This window comes from Oncorhynchus mykiss, chromosome 28 (genome assembly GCF_057628025.1).
Source record: "Oncorhynchus mykiss isolate SJ-2025 chromosome 28, ASM5762802v1, whole genome shotgun sequence".
In the NCBI taxonomy this organism is placed as follows: Eukaryota; Metazoa; Chordata; class Actinopteri; order Salmoniformes; family Salmonidae; genus Oncorhynchus; species Oncorhynchus mykiss.
In genome coordinates this window covers 30671816-30691275 of record NC_143049.1, presented here as the reverse complement: position 1 = coordinate 30691275, position 19460 = coordinate 30671816, and the positions used below count along the sequence as shown (strand labels likewise).

The window sequence follows — 19460 nt, the reverse complement described above, 5'->3', positions numbered from 1 at the left end:
AAAGCGAGGAAGACGAGGGGAGGGAGGAGGACGAGGGAAGCGAGGGGAGGGAGGAGGACGAGGAAGACGAGGGGAGGGAGGAGGGCGAGGGGAGGGAGGAGGACGAGGGAAGCGAGGGGAGGGAGGAGGACGAGGGGAGGGAGGAGGACGAGGGGAGGGAGGAGGACGAGGGAAGCGAGGGGAGGGAGGAGGGCGAGGGGAGGGAGGAGGACGAGGGGAGGGAGGAGGACGAGGGAAGGGAGGGGAGGGAGGAGGACGAGGCGAGGGAGGAGGGGGAGGGGAGGGAGGAAAGCGAGGAGGACGGGGGGAGGGAGGAAAGCGAGGCGGACGGGGGGAGGGAGGAAAGCGGGGGGGGGGGAGGAAAGCGGGGGGGAGGGAGGAAAGCGAGGCGGACGAGGAAAGCGAGGGGGAGGGGAGGGAGGAAAGCGAGGAGGACGGGGGGAGGGGAGGGAGGAGGACGAGGGGAGGGGAGGGAGGAAAGCGAGGAGGGGGAGGGGAGGGAGGAAAGCGAGGAGGGAGGGGAGGGAGGAAAGCGAGGAGGACGAGGAAAGCGAGAAGGACGAGGAAAGCGAGGGGGAGGGAGGAAAGCGAGGAGGACGGGGGAGGGAGGAGAGCGAGGAGGACGAGGAAAGCGAGGAGGACGAGGGGAGGGAGGAGAGCGAGGCGGACGGGGGGAGGGAGGAGAGCGAGGCGGACGGGGGGAGGGAGGAGAGCGAGGCGGACGGGGGGAGGGAGGAGAGCGAGGCGGACGGGGAGAGGGAGGAGAGCGAGGCGGACGGGGAGAGGGAGGAAAGCGAGGATGACGGGGAAAGCGAGGAAAGCGAGGAAAGCGAGGAGGGGGAGGGGAGGGAGGAAAGCGAGGAGGACGAGGGGAGGGAGGAGGACGGGGGGAGGGAGGAAAGCGAGGAGGACGAGGAAAGCGAGGAGGACGAGGGGAGGGAGGAAAGTTAGGAGAGCGAGGAGAGCGGGAGGGAGGAGAGCGAGGAGGGGGAGGGAGGAGAGCGAGGAGGGGAGGGAGTAAAGCGGGGAGGGGAGGGAGGAAAGCGAGGAGGGGAGGGGGAGGGAGGAAAGCGAGGGGGGGTGAGGAAAACGAGGGGAGAGGTGGGAGGAAGGCGAGGAGGACGGGAGAGCGACGTGGGAGGACAGTGAAGTGGAGCGGTAGCTGAGGACAGGGAGAGCAGGGGTTCTGGGGGTGAGAGGGGTCGGAGAAACCGGGAAGGAGCGAGTTAGAACGGCAGGGAGGGAGAGGGTAAAGAGACAGACTGACCTGAGCGCACACTGCCATAAAAATTACTGCAGTGGAAAGGGGGAGAATAATGGATCATCCTTCATTACTCCTACAGGGTTCTGTTCCTCAATACTCTCCTCAATGTTGCACTGGAACAGAGCAAAAACACCAATGCCATTTCCTCAATAAGCCCTTCCAGCGACTAGACGCTCACCAGGCTTTACCAACATTAACACAGCAAGGAACCTTATCCAACCAGACAGTGAAGTGACTGTAACACTGTTGCGTGCCATGGCTGTGGAAAGGTCCTGGCTGATTGGTCTCCCCTTGCCCTTTGCAGCCTGCTGCCCAGCAGAGCATATTGTTTGCCATTAGAGCATGGTTGGCTGGGCAGTCAGCTGTTCATCTACAGCACACTCCACATCACAAGCTTTAGATGAGTCCGCGTCACCACCACTAAGATCGGCCAAGTCTCTCACATGCACAGTGTACATAATCTCACTCTCACAAACATACACTTGCACACTAAGGGCAGGGTGAGCGAGCCAAGCGCTGGCGGGTCGTTGGGTTTTAATCCCCACAGCGGATATGTTTACTTGCGTTAATCCTCTGGAATTTGAGTTTAGTGGAGGAAGCGTAGGAGTTGCATGGGAGATGAATCTCCAGCTAAAGCAGGACATGTGAGTGCAGTGACAGACAGACACAGGCACTAGGCAGGAACAGGCCTAATGGGCCATTCTATATATTTTAATACGCAAATAGAAAGTCTACAGCCCCTTGGGCTTTTTAAAATATTGTTGCTTTATAAAGTAGGCTTAAAATATTTAATTGTAATTTCTTGTCATTTATCTGCACAAAATACTTGATAATGTCAAAGGTAAAAGAAAATTCTACAGGTTTTTACAAATTAATAAAAATGTAATAACTGAAATAGTCATTGTGAAAGTATTCACCTCCTTTGTTTAGGCAAACCTAAATTAGTAATTTGGCATAACAAATCACAAGTTATATGGACTCACTCTGTGTGGAAAAAGTAGGGGTTGACATTATTTTTGAATGACTAACCTTTTCTCTGTCCCTCATACATACACTACCGTTCACTTAGAAATGTCCTTGTTTTTGAAAGAGAAGCACATTTTTATGTCCATTTAAATAACTTTTTAGTAATAAAAAGTTATTTTTGTGTAGATCGTTGACAAAAATAACAATTCAATCTGTTTTTGTCTTACTTTGTAACACAAAATGTGAGGAAATCCAAAGGGGTGTGGACTTTCTATAGGTGCTGTAGATGTTTATTTTTATGTAGGTTGGTAACACACAAATGATCCAAATGAATGCAACAGGAGTTCCAGGCCAGATCAAATTGTGTTGGTCACATACACATATTTAGCAGATGTTATTGCAGGTGTAGCAAAATGCTTGTGTTCCTAGTTCCAACAGTGCAGCAGTATATACACAAATCTAAAAGTAAAAGAATGGAATAAAAAAGATAAGTATTAAATTGAGTAATGTCGGAGTGGCATTGACTCAAATCAAATGTTAATGTCACATACACATGGTTAGCAGATGTTAATGTAGTGAAATGCTTGTGCTTCTAGTTCCGACAGTGTAGTAATAAACTTAGCGCGATAAAAAGAAACGTCCTCTCACTGTCAACTGCGCTTATTTCTGGCAAACTTAACATGTAAATATTTGTATGAACATAAGATTCAACAACTGAGACATAAACTGAACAAGTTCCACAGACATGTGACTAACAGAAATGGAATAATGTGTCCCTGAACAAAGGGGGGGGGGGGGGGTCAAAAGTAACAGTCAGTATCTGATGTGGCCACCAGCTGCATTAGTACTGCAGTGCATCTCCTCCTCATGAACTACACCAGATTTGCCAGTTCTTGCTGTGAGATGTTACCCCACTCTTCCACCAAGGCACCTGCAAGTTCCCAGACATTTCTGGGGGGAATGGCCCTAGCCCTCACCTTCCGATCCAACAGGTCCCAGACATGCTCAGATCCGGGCTTTCTGCTGGCCATGGCAGAACGCTGACATTCCTGTCTTGCAGGAAGTCACTCACAGACCGTGCAGTATGGCTGGTGGCATTGTCATGCTGGAGGGTCATGTCAGGATGAGCCTGCAAGAAGAGGGAGGAGGATGTCTTCCCTGTAATGAACAGCGTTGAGATTGCTTGCAATGACAAGAAGCTCAGTCCGATGATGCTGTGACACACCGCCCCAGACTATGATGGCCCTTCCACCTCCAAATCGATCGTGCACCAGAGTACAGGCTTCGGCATAGCGCTAATTCCTTCAATGATAAACGCAAATCCGACCATCACCCCTGGTGCGACAAAACCGCGACTCGTCAGTGAAGAGCACTTTTTGCCAGTGACGGTGGGTTTGTGCCCATAAGCGAAGCTGTTGCCGGTGATGTCTGGTGAGGACCTGCCTTACAACAGGCCTACAAGCCCCCAGTCCAGCCTCTCTCAGCCTATTGTGGACAGTCTGAGCACTGATGGAGGGTTTGTGCTTTCCTGGTGTAACTCGGGCAGTTGTCGTTGCCATCCTGTACCTGTCCCGCAGGTGTGATGTTCGGATGTACCAATCCTGTCAGACATTGCAATTTATTGCCCTGGCCACATCTGCAGTCCTCATGCCTCCTTGCAGCATGCCTAAGGCACGTTCACGCAAATTAGCAGGGGCCCTGGGCATCTTTCTTTTGGTGATTTTTCAGTCACTAGAAAGGCCTCTTTAGTGTCCTAAGTTTTCATAACTGTGACCTTAATTGCCTACCGTCTGTTAGCTATTAGTGTCTTAACGACCGTTCCACAGGTGCATGTTTATTAATTGTTTATGGCTCATTGAACAAGCATGGGAAACATTGTTTAAACCCTTTACAATCTGGGAAGTTATTTGGATTTTTATGTATTGTCTTTGAAAGATGGGCTCCTGCAAAAGGGCCATGTCTTTTTTTGCTGAGTTTATCTAACAAGTAATCTAACATTCCCCAACAACGACCTAATACACACACATCTAAAGGGGTGAATGAGAATATGTACATGTATACATGTGATCTGAGTAATGTAAGATCTGTAAAAAATAAAAATACAGTAGAATAGAGTATATACAAATGAGATGAGTAAAGCAGTATGTAAACATTTATTAAAATGGCCATTGATTCCAAGTCTATGTATATAGGGCAGCAGCCTCTAAGGTGCAGGGTTGCATAACTGGGTGGAAGCCGGCTGGTGAAGACTATTTAACAGTCTGGTGGCCTTGGGAGAGAAGCTGTTTTTCAGTCTCTTTGTCCCAGCTTTGATGGGATGATAGCGGGGTGAACAGGCCGTGGCTCGGGTGTTTGTTGTCCTTGATGATCTTTTTGGCCTTCCTGTGACATCTGGTGCTGTAGGTGTCTTGGAGGGCAGGTAGTTTGCCCCCGGTGATGTGTTGGGCAGACCGCACCACCCTCTGGAGAGCCCTGCGGTTGCGGACGGTGCAGTTGCCATACCAGGCGGTCATACAGCCGACAGGATGCTCTCAGTTGTGCATCTGTAACAGTTTTAGTGGCCAAGCCAAATATCTTCAGCCTCCTGAGGTTGAAGAGGAGCTGTTGTACCCTTTTCACCACACTCTGTATGGGTGGACCAATTCAGATTATCATTGATGTGGAAGCTTTCCACTTTCTCCACTGTGGTCCCGTCGATGTGGATAGGCTTGTGGTCCCTCTGCTGTTTCCTGAAGTCCATGATCAGCTCCTTTGTTTTGTTGACTTTGAGTGAGAGGTTATTTTCCTGGCACCACTCTCCCAGGGCCCTCACCTCCTCTCTGTAGGCTGTCTCGTCATTGTTGGTAATCAGGCCTTCTACTGTTGTGTCATCTAACGAACTTGATGATTGAGTTGGAGTCGTGTGTGACTACGCATTCATGGGTGAACAGTGAGTACAGGAGGGGGCTGAGCGCCCACCCTTGTGGGGACCCTGTGTTGAGGATCAGCAAAGCGGAGGTGTTTCCTACCTTCACCACTTGGGGGCACCTCGTCAGGAAATCCAGGACCCAGTTGCACACGGCAGAGTTCAGACCCAGGGCCCCAAGCTTAATGATGAGCTTGGAGGGTACTATGGTGTTCAGTGCTGAGCTGTAGTCAATGAACAGCATTCTTTCATAGGTATTCCTCTTGTCCAGATGGGATAGGGCAGTGCGATGGCGACTGCATCATCTGTGGATCTATTGGGGGGTAAGCAAGTTGAAGTGGGTCAATTTGGACAGAGGGCATTTACCTGTGCTTTATACTGTGCAATTTTGCCCCAATCTCACAAAAATGAAACACATTTTTTGTTTGCCATATTGGTATCGACCGTCATGACCCCAAAAAATCTAGTTTAACGGTAACGGCTCAGAGTTACGGTATCGTTATTGATTGATTGATTCGCTCTATTAGCTCACATCTATTCCCTCCTGTATCAACAGAGCCATCTACTTTGCATCCTACTCCACTGCCAAAGAGAAGCTGAACGGCGTGTTTGAGCCCGACTCTACGCAGGTCCATATGGTGTCTGCAGGCCTAGCAGGTAACAGTTGTTCCACAAACTCCTCCTCTGCTGTCTATAGCCTGCTTGTCAGTGCAGTTTCTACTGCTTGTTGCTACATTCAAAGTTGACTTGTTTAGACAATTCATTTCCAGCTACTTATTTTATTTTGACTGTTTACATAGAAAAGGGGATATGTTAAGTATTTATTTAAAGATATTTAGTTTTTGTTTTTTAAAGTAACTGGCCATATTTGTTTATTTGATTAAATGTTTGTTTTGTACATTTGTATCTTGCGTTATGGGGTGAATGGGGTTTCCTGTTAATTTGAAGATAATTCAATATTTTATTAACATTGCTCTAGCCTCTATCCAGCTAGGTGTTAGACATTGCCACTATATGGGTTGCCTTGTGGACGTTTTCCAGTGTTTTGAATATCAACCACAGATGGTTTGCCCGAAAGCACAATTGAAGACTTTCAGGATCAGTCTCTAGTATAAACCCTACTTTATATCTATAGTGAAAGTGAAGAGGTTATTCTGCCCTTCAATATTGTAGTTCTTAAGTTGTATGTGGAAAAATGATCTGTGTTCTCTGTCAAAGCACTTAGTAAGAAAAGACAAAGCACAGAGTTAACACTGTCAGTTACATTTTCTACTACTTCCACTCATATAGTGAACTGCTCTTGTGATTTCACACGGCAAGTAGACCCACTGACCCACATTACTGCCTCTGTCCTACAATTCTATACAGCCAACTTGGCAGAGGCCCAACACCTTACTACCTACAACTACAAGACTTACCACTAGCTAGCTGTCTGTTCCAGCAATACAATAAATAACATCCTCAAAGTTTGGGTTGTGCTTTCCATCCCACCCCCACTTTCCCCAGTTTTTTCTCTTGAGGCTCTTCGACTCTCTCGAAGGACCCTAAATTGTGTTAACGTACCAGTTTGTTGCTAAACAGTGAGTTTGGCCCTTCAAGCGCTGACTATGCTGTGTGTGTACAGTAGTAAAGGCCCCAGGGTGCTAACATGTCAGGGCCCTCACTGCGGGAGCCCCCCGCCTCGCGGCGACACACCGGCCGGACGCCTCAGGTAGCACTCCATTTCCTTTCACTGGTATGACCATGATGATGATGATGCTATTGATGCTAATAATGATGCTGGTTATAGGTCACTAGCTGGTTTGCAGCTCTTTCATCTCCTTTAACTTCTACATGATTGCACAGTCTTGATACACTGTACCCCTTCCCCCTTTTTTTTACCAGCCTGTTTACCCCCCACCCACCCCCACTGAAGGTACATGAACAATACGCATTTTTAGATGTTTCTTAGTCGGCATATGAAGTGAAATGCTAACCTTGTCACTATTTGGTTTGAGGGTCCTTATTTGGTCCATCGTCATTTACTCTTGAACCGCTGACACCACAGATGTACATCGCTGAACTTAAATAACTTACATCTGCCCTCGTCTGATGACAATACTGTCCACTGTGCTGTAGATATCACTCATGTGTGTATGTCTATATACAGGATATAGGCTTTCGGTGACAACCTAGTTCCAGACACTAGAAAATCCCTATCGGATTATGGCACTCCCAAAATGATTTGAAACACCTGAATCCTTTCCCTCAGTTACACATGCAGATATAGAATAATTACCCAAAGATGCTTTTTAGTCAGCATTTTTTAAATTTGATATAGTGCCAGTTCTCCCAAGTACAAATTATAGAAACATGCTTACTGACTTTTTCAATTACAGATGTAGAATGAATAGACCATTTTATTTTAGACAACATACACCGAGTATACAAAACATTAAGAACACCTGCTCTTTCAATGAATGACTGACCAGGTGATTCCAGGTGAAAGCTATGATTCCTTATTGATTAAAGAAGGATTTTTAAGCCTCCAGACAATAAAGACATTGATTGTGTATGTGTGCCATTCAGAGGGTGAATGGGCAAGACAAAAGATTGAAGTGCCTTTGGACGGGGTATGGTGGTAGGTGCCAGGCTGCAACACTGCTGGCTTTTTCACGCTCAACAGTTTCCCGTGTGTATCAAGAATGGTCCATCACCCAAGGACATCCAGCCAACTTGGAACAACTGTGCAATGCTTTCGACATCTTGTAGAGTCCATGCCCTGACGAATTGAGGCTGTTCTGAGGGCAAAAGTGGGGAGCGCAACTTGATATTAGGAAGGTGTTCCTAGTGTTTGGTATACTTGGTGTTGATTCATAATCATACCCACTACTGGCCTATAAATCATGGCCATTTTGCACAGTCATTCAACTCCCTGAACCCTCTCTATAGGAGTTGAGGAGTGGAGCTAAGAACTGCACATCTAAACCATTTTCCCTAGTAAATGTAACACATGAGTATGAGTTGCCACACATACTCATGCCTTCTCTTGAGTTCAACACAACCACAGTTTGCTCAGGGCCTAGTGTCTCTTTCTGTCCATAGACCTCCTGTATAGACTTGCTAGTTCATGTGGTTAATTTACGCTAGATCAGGAACCCATAGTATGTCAAGAGCCTTGAACTAGGTTGTGGACTCTGACACCCTCGACCATAATATGTGACCCTCTTTGTGCACAGATATCACATCTATCATATATTTTAATAGCGGGCCCCATTCAGCCTAAAGCACACTGCATTATAGCAGATGACTGTAGTGCTGTAATAACACTGGAACTAGGTCACGCCATTGAATTAGTTTAGATATGAAACGGCTGACACTCCAGTAATATGTTTCATTTGGGGGAAAAGTTCTATGTATTTGAGACATCTGGCCTCCACACAGTCCTTTGTCCAACATAAAAATGGCATTAATGCTTAACTTTTAGAAGTTGTTCAGGCGATCAGAAACCGATGGGTGGTCTTGTTGAATTGGCGTATCACAACACTGTTTATCAGAGAGAAACAAATTCTCCACTCAGCGATATTCCGTTTAACTTATTCCGCGTTGGTCCTCTTGAATAATTCAAGAAGGCCAGACTCCATTTAGTTTCCTCCTGGCAGCCAATGAGGCCTTCAGCTGAGGCTCACACCATGACGTCGTTCATACAAGGACTTTCTCTTAAGATGTAGGCCTACTGTAGGGCTGAGCTCACCTCATCTGGGAGCTAGCTACTATTGTTCAAACTACATTTACACAATTCATTGACTAATTTATAGGGTAGAATTTAATCGAGCACACTTAACAAAGCTCGTCATTTTATAGACTTAAGTCTGCTTGACAAGGTTAGCATTTCAACCCTCTGGCATTATTTGACCTTTTTTTTTTTATTGTGACTATTTCATTGTTGACTTTGTCCCCCATTTTTATTTGACCCCATCGTTACTGTTTAGAATCAATAAAAGTTACTGTGGTAATGATGCCATTGGTTGACAATGATTGGCACCTGTAGCATTGTTGAAATATATTTTATTATTGTGTACCACACATGTTTATTTGTTTTGCCCTGCACATAATGAATATACCAGTGGGGTGATGTTCATTTAAGATAGATTTGCATGTTTCTTCCCTTACCAAGAACAACATACAGTACCTGACAAAACGTAGGGGAGAGAAATGACACGAGACTGCCACTTGCATTTTAAAACAGGTGTGGGTCGGGTAAGGTCAAGAGTTTGAGGGTTAGAGTGGGGAGGAAGTGATGGGGTGTGACCCCCCCCCCCCCCCCCCCCCCCCCACACACACACACACACACACACACACACACACACACACCTTTTCTCCTCTCCCACCTTGGTTGGTTTAAAAAAGCGTGGGTAAAAATGTTGGAGTGGGGAGGATTCTTAAGTTTATATATAAAAGGGGGGATTTGGGGAGGCTTAGGGGGATCTTACCTGTTTATATCAGATTGGGGGAGATGGGAGTGATACCTGTCATCCTATTTTACCTGTTAAAAAATACAGGGATTGGGTAGGATCGGTAGGTTTCCTCTTCATCTATGTAAATAAAGGGAGTTTGTGGGTGGGTTGGTTGGTTGACTGCTGCCTGTGTGTGACTGTGGTCATTTTAGGGATTTACTGTAGCTTTCACCCCTGCGTGAGGGGGGAGAGCCCCCGCCACCTCAGCCCCCCCATATCTGCAGGCTTCTAGCTGCAGCTGTGAGGCGGAGTAGCTTTGCCCCTACTCTGTGAGTACACGCCATAGACGCTATCTCCTTCTTCTTCTTCAACAGACTTGTCATCCTCTTCATGCAGTTTCCTTAGGACTGTGTCCCTTGATACAGTAGAAGCTCTAATCGTGCGTGTTGTACTGTAGACGTCCCCTGGTTTCTTGTTTAGAGAAGATGCTATGTAGTGATCTAAATGTATGTTGATTTTCAAATGGTCATGTTTTAAATTATGTTCCTGTTTGGAGGTTTAGTATCTTGACCACATCGGTACAGAGCACAAGTGATGTGCAGGATTTACTGTCTGTCTTTTAAAAATGCACACATTATGATCACACTAGAATGACCTGCACCTTACACATTTGTCATATACCTTGTAATGTATATGACATAACACTCCTGTGTGAATTAACATACTTACTTGTTGCATTGTCAGGGGACTCATTGGTCTCTTATTTAAAAAAATAAATAATAATCAAACCCAAATTTAGTACAAGCAACTTATTAATAACACTATTAAACTAGTAAATGTTTTGGTATTTATAAATACACCTAGTTTCCCAGGGAAATAACATCCGCCTACTTGTCCACTTTGCGAGAAAAAAAAAATCCCCTCTTTGGTCCTCTTGAATAATTCAAGAAGGCCAGACTCCATTTAGTTTCCTCCTGGCAGCCAATGAGGCCTTCAGCTGAGGCTCACACCATGACGTCGTTCATACAATGACTTTCTCTTAAGATGTAGGGCTGAGCTCACCTCATCTGGGAGCTAGCTACTATTGTTCAAACTACATTTACACAATTCATTGACTAATTTAAATGGTAGTATTTTATCAGGCACACTTAATCAGAGTGAAGTATAATAATGATGTTCATTGAGGGGGCTGAACAATAGCATAGCACTATGCTATATCATTCTGTGGTGCCTTCCGTGTACACGAGATTCAGGCCCACCTTGTTTATTAACACTAAGGAATAGTAATTATAGGCTATATCTTGGTTATATTTGTTGCAACTTGTAAATATGAAGAATGTGGACTGTATCTTTAAGCTGAGTTTTTGCCTGTACTGTAATAACCTTGAGGAATCTAATCAGTCCATATAATACCATTCCTGTGAGGGACAGTCTGCCCTTAACAAAGGTAATCAAGTTTAAATGTTTTATAATCTCTGGTACCAGAGCACCAGCGATAAAAGGAAATATTTTACAAGATTGCCAATACGTAAATAAACCACTTGTAAAAGGCCAATAAACACAGCTTAAAGATGTCAACAAAGCTTACACACACTGCTGCCAGTTGAGAAGGAAATGTTTAGAGTGCACCGGGGTTGTATTTCACAAAACGCAGGATCGATAGATAGGCCAGCAGTCAGTTCTAACTCTTACTTTTCTAGTTCATAAAGCCAGCTGAAGTTGAGTGTCGTTGGGTTACTACTGCAAGTATTGAATCTGTAATATCCTTCCCTATATTCAAGTTGATCTTCCTTTATCATCCAGGAAATACAGTTGTTAGATGGCTGGCTCACTCATTGGTGGTGCTTTGTGAAATACACCCCCCACTGTATATATCTCTGTCCTTGGATAGGCTGAGTCCTTCTCACACAGTCACTCCCCCTGTCTGAACCTCTGAACTCTTCTTCCCAGGGTTCACTGCTATCACGGCGACCAATCCCATCTGGTTGATCAAGACCCGGTTGCAGCTGGATGCCAGGTAAGCACAGAGGAGGGAGGCTATATCTAGGCCACATGCTGTAAAAGTCTTTGATTCTCCAAAGTCAGAATGCAGCCAATTTGAAATTCCCTAAGCTTTTACGTTAATCCACAGCTGTTTCATATTTTGTTGGTTCTCTATATACTGTATGTTATGCATTGTCATGCTTATTGTAGCCTAGTGGTTAGCGCGTTGGACTATTAACCGAAAGGTTGCATGATCGAATACCCGAGCTGACAAATCTGTCGTTCTGCCCCTGAACAAGGCAGTAAACCCACTGTTCACCAGTAGGCCATCATTGTAAATAAGAATTTGTTCTTAACTGACTTGCCTGGTTAAATAGAGGTAAAATAAAATATTGTTTGGATTCATTGTGCTAAGGGAAAAGGTGTTATTCTGAGTACTAGTAGAGCATATTACGTTATTGGATGTTGCGAATCCCTTAACATGTTACTTACTTGCCAAATGTATCCCGTTTAGCTATAAAGACCCCTTTTCTCTCCTGCCTCCCCCTTTTCTCTCCTGCCTCCCCCAAACGTGTTTTTACCACAGGAACCGTGGCGAGAGGCGCATGAATGCGTTTGAGTGTGTGCGGCGGGTCTACCAGGCGGAGGGCTGGCGGGGCTTCTATCGGGGCATGTCTGCCTCGTATGCCGGCATCTCCGAGACGGTCATCCATTTTGTCATCTATGAGAGCATCAAGCGCAAGCTGATGGAGTCCAGGGCCCAGGCCAGCATGGATCAGGACGAGGACGAGTCGGTGAGGGATGCCTCAGACTTTGTGGGCATGATGCTGGCCGCCGCCACCTCCAAGACCTGTGCCACCTCTCTCGCCTACCCCCACGGTATGCATGTTGTACGTTGTATATGGGTGTTTGATATGATATTTGTATCGCCAATGATACATATTTTTAAACTGAATCGGGGTTAATAAGTCAATCAGTCTATCCCCTCCCTTTTTTCTCCCCTCTCTCCTGTCCTCCCCCTTTTCTCTCCTGTCCTCCCCCATTTCCTGTCCTCTTCCCTTTGTAGAGGTGATCCGCACCCGGCTACGAGAGGAGGGCAGCAAGTACCGCTCCTTCTTCCAGACATTACTGACAGTACCTAAGGAGGAGGGCTACCGCGCCCTGTACCGTGGTCTCACCACCCATCTGGTCCGCCAGATCCCCAACACCGCCATCATGATGTCCACCTACGAGATGGTGGTCTACATGCTACAACGCTAGCCTCTCCCCTTCCTGTCTGGAGAGAAAGTAGGAAGTGACTGACTTGGTTGGGCATATCTAAGATGGAGACCAAAAGAAAACTGATATAGACCAGAATCAAGAAGAAAGAACAGGAGCCCCTCTACTCCACATCCAACAACCTCACACCCTAATCCTACAGGCTGACCCTCAAGGGGGCTCTATGGTCTGGGGACAGAGAGAAACAGTTGGGTCAGTCTTTTTATAGAGCCTGTCAAACAGGAGATGTCTCTGAAGGAAAGACGGATATCATGTTGTGGCCTTTAAAGAGTTTTAAGTTTGTCGCTGTGTCTTTTGTAGAATGAAACCAAACTGCTTTAGCCTGTATCGGAAATTACAACCTGAAAGGGAATGCTTGAAAACAATCAATCAAAAACTGGTGTCATAACACTGAACATTACATAAAATTCTCCAGTAGATGCTTTTGATTAAATTAACGCTTTTTCACTAGGATTTAGTATGTAAGCTAATATTTAAAACAAGCTTAGCATGCTCTGTTTCAGTAACTTGAAACCAAGTTTGGTGGATGGGTATCTTTATTTTCAACTGATTTTTTTCCCAGATCAATTTCTCAAGCAAGAATTTTGCTAGGACTGTTTGAGTGGGGAGGGGAAAGCTAGCTACTATTGGAAGAGAGGTTTGGAACTCTTTCTTATTGGTCTATTAACTGATTTCAAAGCTCCATCCCACCTAAACAGGCTGAAATTTCAGGTCTCTTCAAACAGCTCTTACACTAAAAGGGCATTATCATTTTTACAACTTCACAATATTCCAACCTCCATTGTGTATAAAACACAGTAAAATCATGTTTTTGACTGCACTGGGCCTTTAAAACCTTGTAACAATAAAGCAAACGCCAACCTAGTGTCTTAATAGGGCGTTTGGCCACTACTATCAACCAAAACCGCTTCAATGCGCTTTGGCATAGATTCAACAAGTGTCTGGAACTCTATTGAAGGGATGCGACACCATTCTTTCAGGAGAAATTCCATAATTTGGTGTTTTGTTGATAGTGGTGGAAAATGTGGTCTCGGGCGTCGCTCCTTAATCTCCAATAAGTCTTCAATCAGGTTGAGATCTGGTGACTATTTTCCTATGAAACCCCTCTTTTGAAGTCCCTGAGAAAAAACTGGGCATTTGTATACCTGACCCTAAGCATGATGGGATGTTAATTGCTTAATTAACTCCGGAACCACACCTGTGTGGAAGCACCTGCTTTCAATATACTTTGTATCCCTCATTTACGCAAGTGTTTTCTTTATTTTGGCAGTTACCTGTATATCAAAAGAAAATAGCAAGCAAACCATACATGCACTACAACGAGTTTGTCTTCAAGCATTCCCCTGAAGGTCCCAGTTTCCCGTTATAGTCTGAAGCAATGTAAATGGTGCACTGCTGCACAAGACTAGTGATCGCCGATCACAACACATGCCTCACACTTAACCAGTGGTTTATTTGTTTTGAAAGCTGACTATCATGTCAGTGTTTTTCTATAATGGTATTGTTTCTCTGATACTAGTCATTGTGAAGGACCTAGTTGTCTCATGAATGAACTAGACTTCACTGCCCTAGAAGGGTACCAACATTTAGCAGGTTAGAGATCTATCTATCGGTGTGATGCCGCTACTTGATGATAATTTAAGTATTGAAGCCAGGTTGTGTCAATGTTTATTTCATCACTACTCCCAACCTGAGTGTTTGCAAGACTCGGACTGTGACCATAAGTGCGTGCGAAAGAATGTGTGTGTGTGTTGATGTGCATTTGACTCCGTTTGTGGGGTGAGAGCGAACATCCCTGATATCTGGTAGAGTTCCCCCCACTAAAAGTGAATCATGTATACTGAACAAAAATATAAATGCAACTGATTTTACTGACTTACAGTTCATATAAGGAAATCAGTCAATTGAAATAAATGTATGAGGCCCTAATCTATGGATTTCACATGACTGGAAATACAGATATGCATCGGTTGGTCACAGATACCTTATTAAAAGAAGTGGTCCTCGCCACATTATTTCTGTGCATTCAAATATTCATTTATCAAATGCAATTGTGTTCGTTGACATCAGCAAACCGCTCACCCACACAACGCCATACACGTGGTCTGCGGTTGTGAGGCTGATTGGACATGCTGCTAAATTCTCTAAAATGACCGAGGTGGTTTATGGTAGAGAAATTCTGGCAACATGTGGGCAATTCCTGCAGTCAACATGCCAATTGCACACTCCATCAAAATCTGAAACATCTGTGGCATTGTTTGACAAAGCTGCACATTTTAGAGTGGCCTTTTATTGTCCCCAGCAAAAGATGCACCTGTGTAATGATCATGCTGTTTAATCAGATTCTAGATATGCCACACCTGTCAGGTGGATAGATTATCTTGGCTAAGGAGAAATGCTCATTAACAGGGATGTAAACAAATTTGTGCACAACATTTTAGAGAAATAAGCTTTTTCTGTATGTAAAATTTCTGGGATCTTTTATTTCACCTAATGAAACATGGGACCAACACTTTACATGTTATATTTTTGTTCAGTGTAGATCATTAAGGTTAGGAGCAAGGCCGAGCTACTGTACATTTGTGGTCCATCCCAGCTCCTACACCCGAGCCCTGCCTTACCAGTGGCTTCCAACTCAACATTTATGACCTTTTGGGTCTTGTGATTAACATTATTGTGTGTGTGGGACATTTTAATCTTGTATTATAAGAATAGTGTTACTGTTTATGCAAAAACTGTATTTTGCTCAACAGTTCCCATTGCAGATATTGTACAGTTGAGTACTTAATCTTGCAAAGGATTTTCATTTGTGTGTGTTTATATAGTACATGTTTATGCATATCAACTATTGTGTATATTTTGCTTAGATCCATGTATTATACTGCAGTTCAGTTGCAAATGATTTGTTTTGTTTGTGTGCTACTGTCAAGATGTTTGAACCTGTTGCAAAATGGTGTGTTGACATTTTTATTTAGTTAAAGTTGTATATTATAATATTGTATTTAATTTTACATCATGTAAGGCTTGATGCTGAAAGATGGTCTTTAATTTTATGGCATTCATAAAATAATTGGATTTGGTGTAATTTACTTAATTTTTTGTTTTGTTTTTACCCCGTTTGCTATCCATAGTAACCTCCATATCTAAGTGTGTAGACTGCTACAACATCCTATGAGCTCTTAACATTATAGTCATTTATTAGACACTCTTATCCAGAGCGATTTTACAGGAACAATGAGGGCTAAGTGCCTTTGTTCCAAATTGTCAATCTGGCATTTCAATAAATAAAGATAAAAAACAGATGGGGCTCAATCTTACTGAATATTTATATTATTGTAGTGTCAATATGACAAGATTGTTTTGGCATTCAAGTTGCCCTGAAGTAGTTTTAAACTGATTCTGGATTCCTGATTTAAATACTTTTCGGCAGTGCAGAGGCGCTACATGGGATTATGATGCGTATAATTTAGATGGATGTAAATATCCTTCTGTACATGGAAGCTTTCAAGCACAGTGTCTTTATCTACAATAGTTGCTCATTTTCTCATGCCAATTTCAACTTATTTCCTTTCCACTGAAATACTGTATTAAAACCGCAATGTGAAGGAACATACTGGAGTCCTTTTCCCACAGACTACAGCGTAGGTGTAATCGTTACTGTCAGTGCCCTGATAGTCATACTGACTTGAATAACTAGTGTACAAAGGAATATCATTTTCACAAACCAACAACAGTTCCATGAACAATCAACTGTGATGTATTTTGTTGTAGAGCATAGGCTTGCATATAAATGACTGTCCTGTTCTGCTTTCAATTCAAGACTCTGTTGTATTGGAAATAAAACACACTATACAGGTCATCAGATCTGCAGTATCATGATCTGTCTTTCTCCACAGAGTCTTGAGTGATGGTGTATACAAAGACAACTGGGATCTCGGGGGAAAAAATGTAATCATGACATCGGTGATCTCCAGGTCGGAACCCTAGAAAGAGGCCCACGTTTCTGAGTTGGATGACGGTTTCAAGCGATTTGTTGTATCCATGTTTTTGCCTGAAACGTATATTTTTCTCAGATGCTTGATGACTCAATATTTAAAGGAGAACTACGGTAACTTGAGGTCAAATCTTTAAAAATGTGTAAATTAGAAAAATGGATTGCTAGTGATCTCATTTATTTCAAATATTTTGTTTTGACTCTGCCATCAGCCTGTATCTGAAATGCCTTTCGATCTCACCTGTTTGCTGTTGGTTAACGTGGTCTTTACTTTGCCGCCTATATCATCATCCCTCCTTTTTGTACAAAAGTCGATAAAACCCAAATTGTAACTCAAATTGCTTGCTTGTTAATTTATTTATATATATATACATGGCCTAGAAGCAAAGCAAAGGCCATGATTGTTCATGCAATTTTACTATGGACTTTCTTGACTGCTGTTGTGTTGGCTATTTTATGCTGAGCCTGTTTCACACTGTAGGACATTGTACCACAAGGTGTCAGCAAAGGCAAAGCCAACGTGACAGTACTGCCTACATCCCATTAAACCATAAACTCCAGTGGCGCTCTGTCGCCATAACTAGATACAAGGAGGTACGTTTCCAACCTGACCGATGGGACGTGTCATCCAAACAACATGAGGTCCTGAAATTCTATTGATTAGTCGAGCTACAATTTTAGTATCCTCAAAACAATATAAAGGCATTGATGTCCTGTTTTTGGTCTTTGCGAGAATATTTGAAGCACTCACAATTGTGACCATAAGTAACTTGGGTAGTAGACCATGTAGCCAACAATAAATCGGAGTAATAACAGTAATTACCTTGCAACGTTGAGGGTTAAATGTATACGTAGGTAGCTTTATAATAAACATGACAGTTACAGAGGCTCTAACATGGACGCTTTCACCAATCTTACCTCGCGAGGTAGGTTAATAGAAAGCGATTCCATAGCCTTTGTCATTAGAGTTGATGGTATGTGGAAATTCTATTGTATAAAATCCCATCAAACATTGAGTAGCCTACCTATATTCTATACACAAAAAAAAATCAGTCGGATTGTATAATTAATCAGGCCTGAGTGGGTGTGGTATGCTTGGATACAGCCCTTAGCTGTGGTATATTGGCCATATACCACAAACCCCCAGGGTGCCTATTATAAACTGGTTGCCAACGTAATTAGAGCAGTAAAAATAAATGCTTTGTCATACACGTGGTATACTGTCTATTATAAACTGGGTGGTTCGAGCCCTGAATGCTGATTGGCTGACAGCCGTGGCTATCAGACCGTATACCACGGGTATGACAAAACATGTATTTTTATTGCTCTAATTACATTGGCAACCAGTTTATAATAGCAATAAGTCACATCGGGGGGTTTGTGGTATATGGCCAATATACCACAGCTAAGGGCTGTATCCAGACACTGCTTTGTGTCGTGCATAAGAGCAGCCCTTAGCCATGGTATATTGGCCATATACCACACCCCCTCGTGCCTTATTGCTTAATTATAAACTGGGTGTTTCGAGCCCTGAATACTGATTGGTTGACAGCCGCGGTATATCAGACCATATACCACGGGTATGACAAAACATTTATTATTACTGTTGTAATTACATTGTTAACCCGTTTATAATAGCAATAAAGCACCTCAGGGGTTTGTGATATATGGCCAATATACCATGGCTGAGGGCTGTATCCAGGCACTCCGTGTTGCATCGTGCTAAGAACAGCCCTTAGCCGTGGTATATTGGCCATATACAGTGGGGAGAACAAGTATTTGATACACTGCCGATTTTGTAGGTTTTCCTACTTACAAAGCATGTAGAGGTCTGTAATTTTTTAAATCATAGGTACACTTCAACTGTGAAGTTGAAATCCATAAAATCACATTGTATGATTTTTAAGTAATTAATTTGCATTTTATTGCATGACATAAGTATTTGATCACCTACCAACTAGTAAGAATTCCAGCTCTCACAGACCTGTTAGTTTTTCTTTAAGAATCGCTCCTGTTCTCCACTCATTACCTGTATTAACTGCACCTGTTTGAACTCATTACCTGTATAAAAGACACCCATCCACACACTCAATCAAACAGACTCCAACCTCTCCACAATGGCCAAGACCAGAGAGCTGTGTAAGGGCATCAGGGATAAAATTGTAGACCTGCACAAGGCTGGGATGGGCTAGAGGACAATAGGCAAGCAGCTTGGTGACAAGGCAACATCTGTTGGCGCAATTATTAGAAAATGAAAGAAGTTCAAGATGACGGTCAATCACCCTTCGGTCTGGGGCTCCATGCAAGATCTCACCTTGTGGGGCAGCCCAGAACTACACGGCGGGACCTGGTCAGTGACCTGAAGAGAGCTGGGACCACAGTCTCAAAGAAAACCATTAGTAACACACTACGCTGTCATGGATTAAAATCCTGCAGCGCACGCAAGGTCCCCCTGCTCAAGCCAGCGCATGTCCAGGCCCGTCTGAAGTTTGCCAATGACCATCTGGATGATCCAGAGGAGGAATGGGAGAAGATCATGTGGTCTGATGAGACAAAAATAGAGCTTTTTGGTCTAAACTCCACTCGCCATGTTTGGAGAAAGAAGGATGAGTACAACCCCAAGAACACCATCCC

The 19460-nt window shown here is 43.9% G+C and overlaps 1 protein-coding gene across 2 annotated transcripts in view; it reads left to right on the top strand.

Moving 5' to 3' along the window:
• The window catches only part of slc25a36a (solute carrier family 25 member 36a), a 50726-nt gene extending 34035 nt beyond the window's left edge, over nt 1-16691 (top strand). For both annotated transcript variants that reach the window (XM_090225023.1, XM_021589785.3), the window contains exons 4-7: nt 5692-5792; nt 11522-11588; nt 12141-12433; nt 12621-16691. In XM_090225023.1, coding sequence (XP_090081149.1) covers nt 5692-5792; nt 11522-11588; nt 12141-12433; nt 12621-12814 — 655 coding nt within the window. In that variant the 3' untranslated portion in view covers nt 12815-16691. The remainder of the gene's footprint in view (nt 1-5691; nt 5793-11521; nt 11589-12140; nt 12434-12620) is intronic.
• Nucleotides 16692-19460: the final 2769 nt, after the last annotated feature.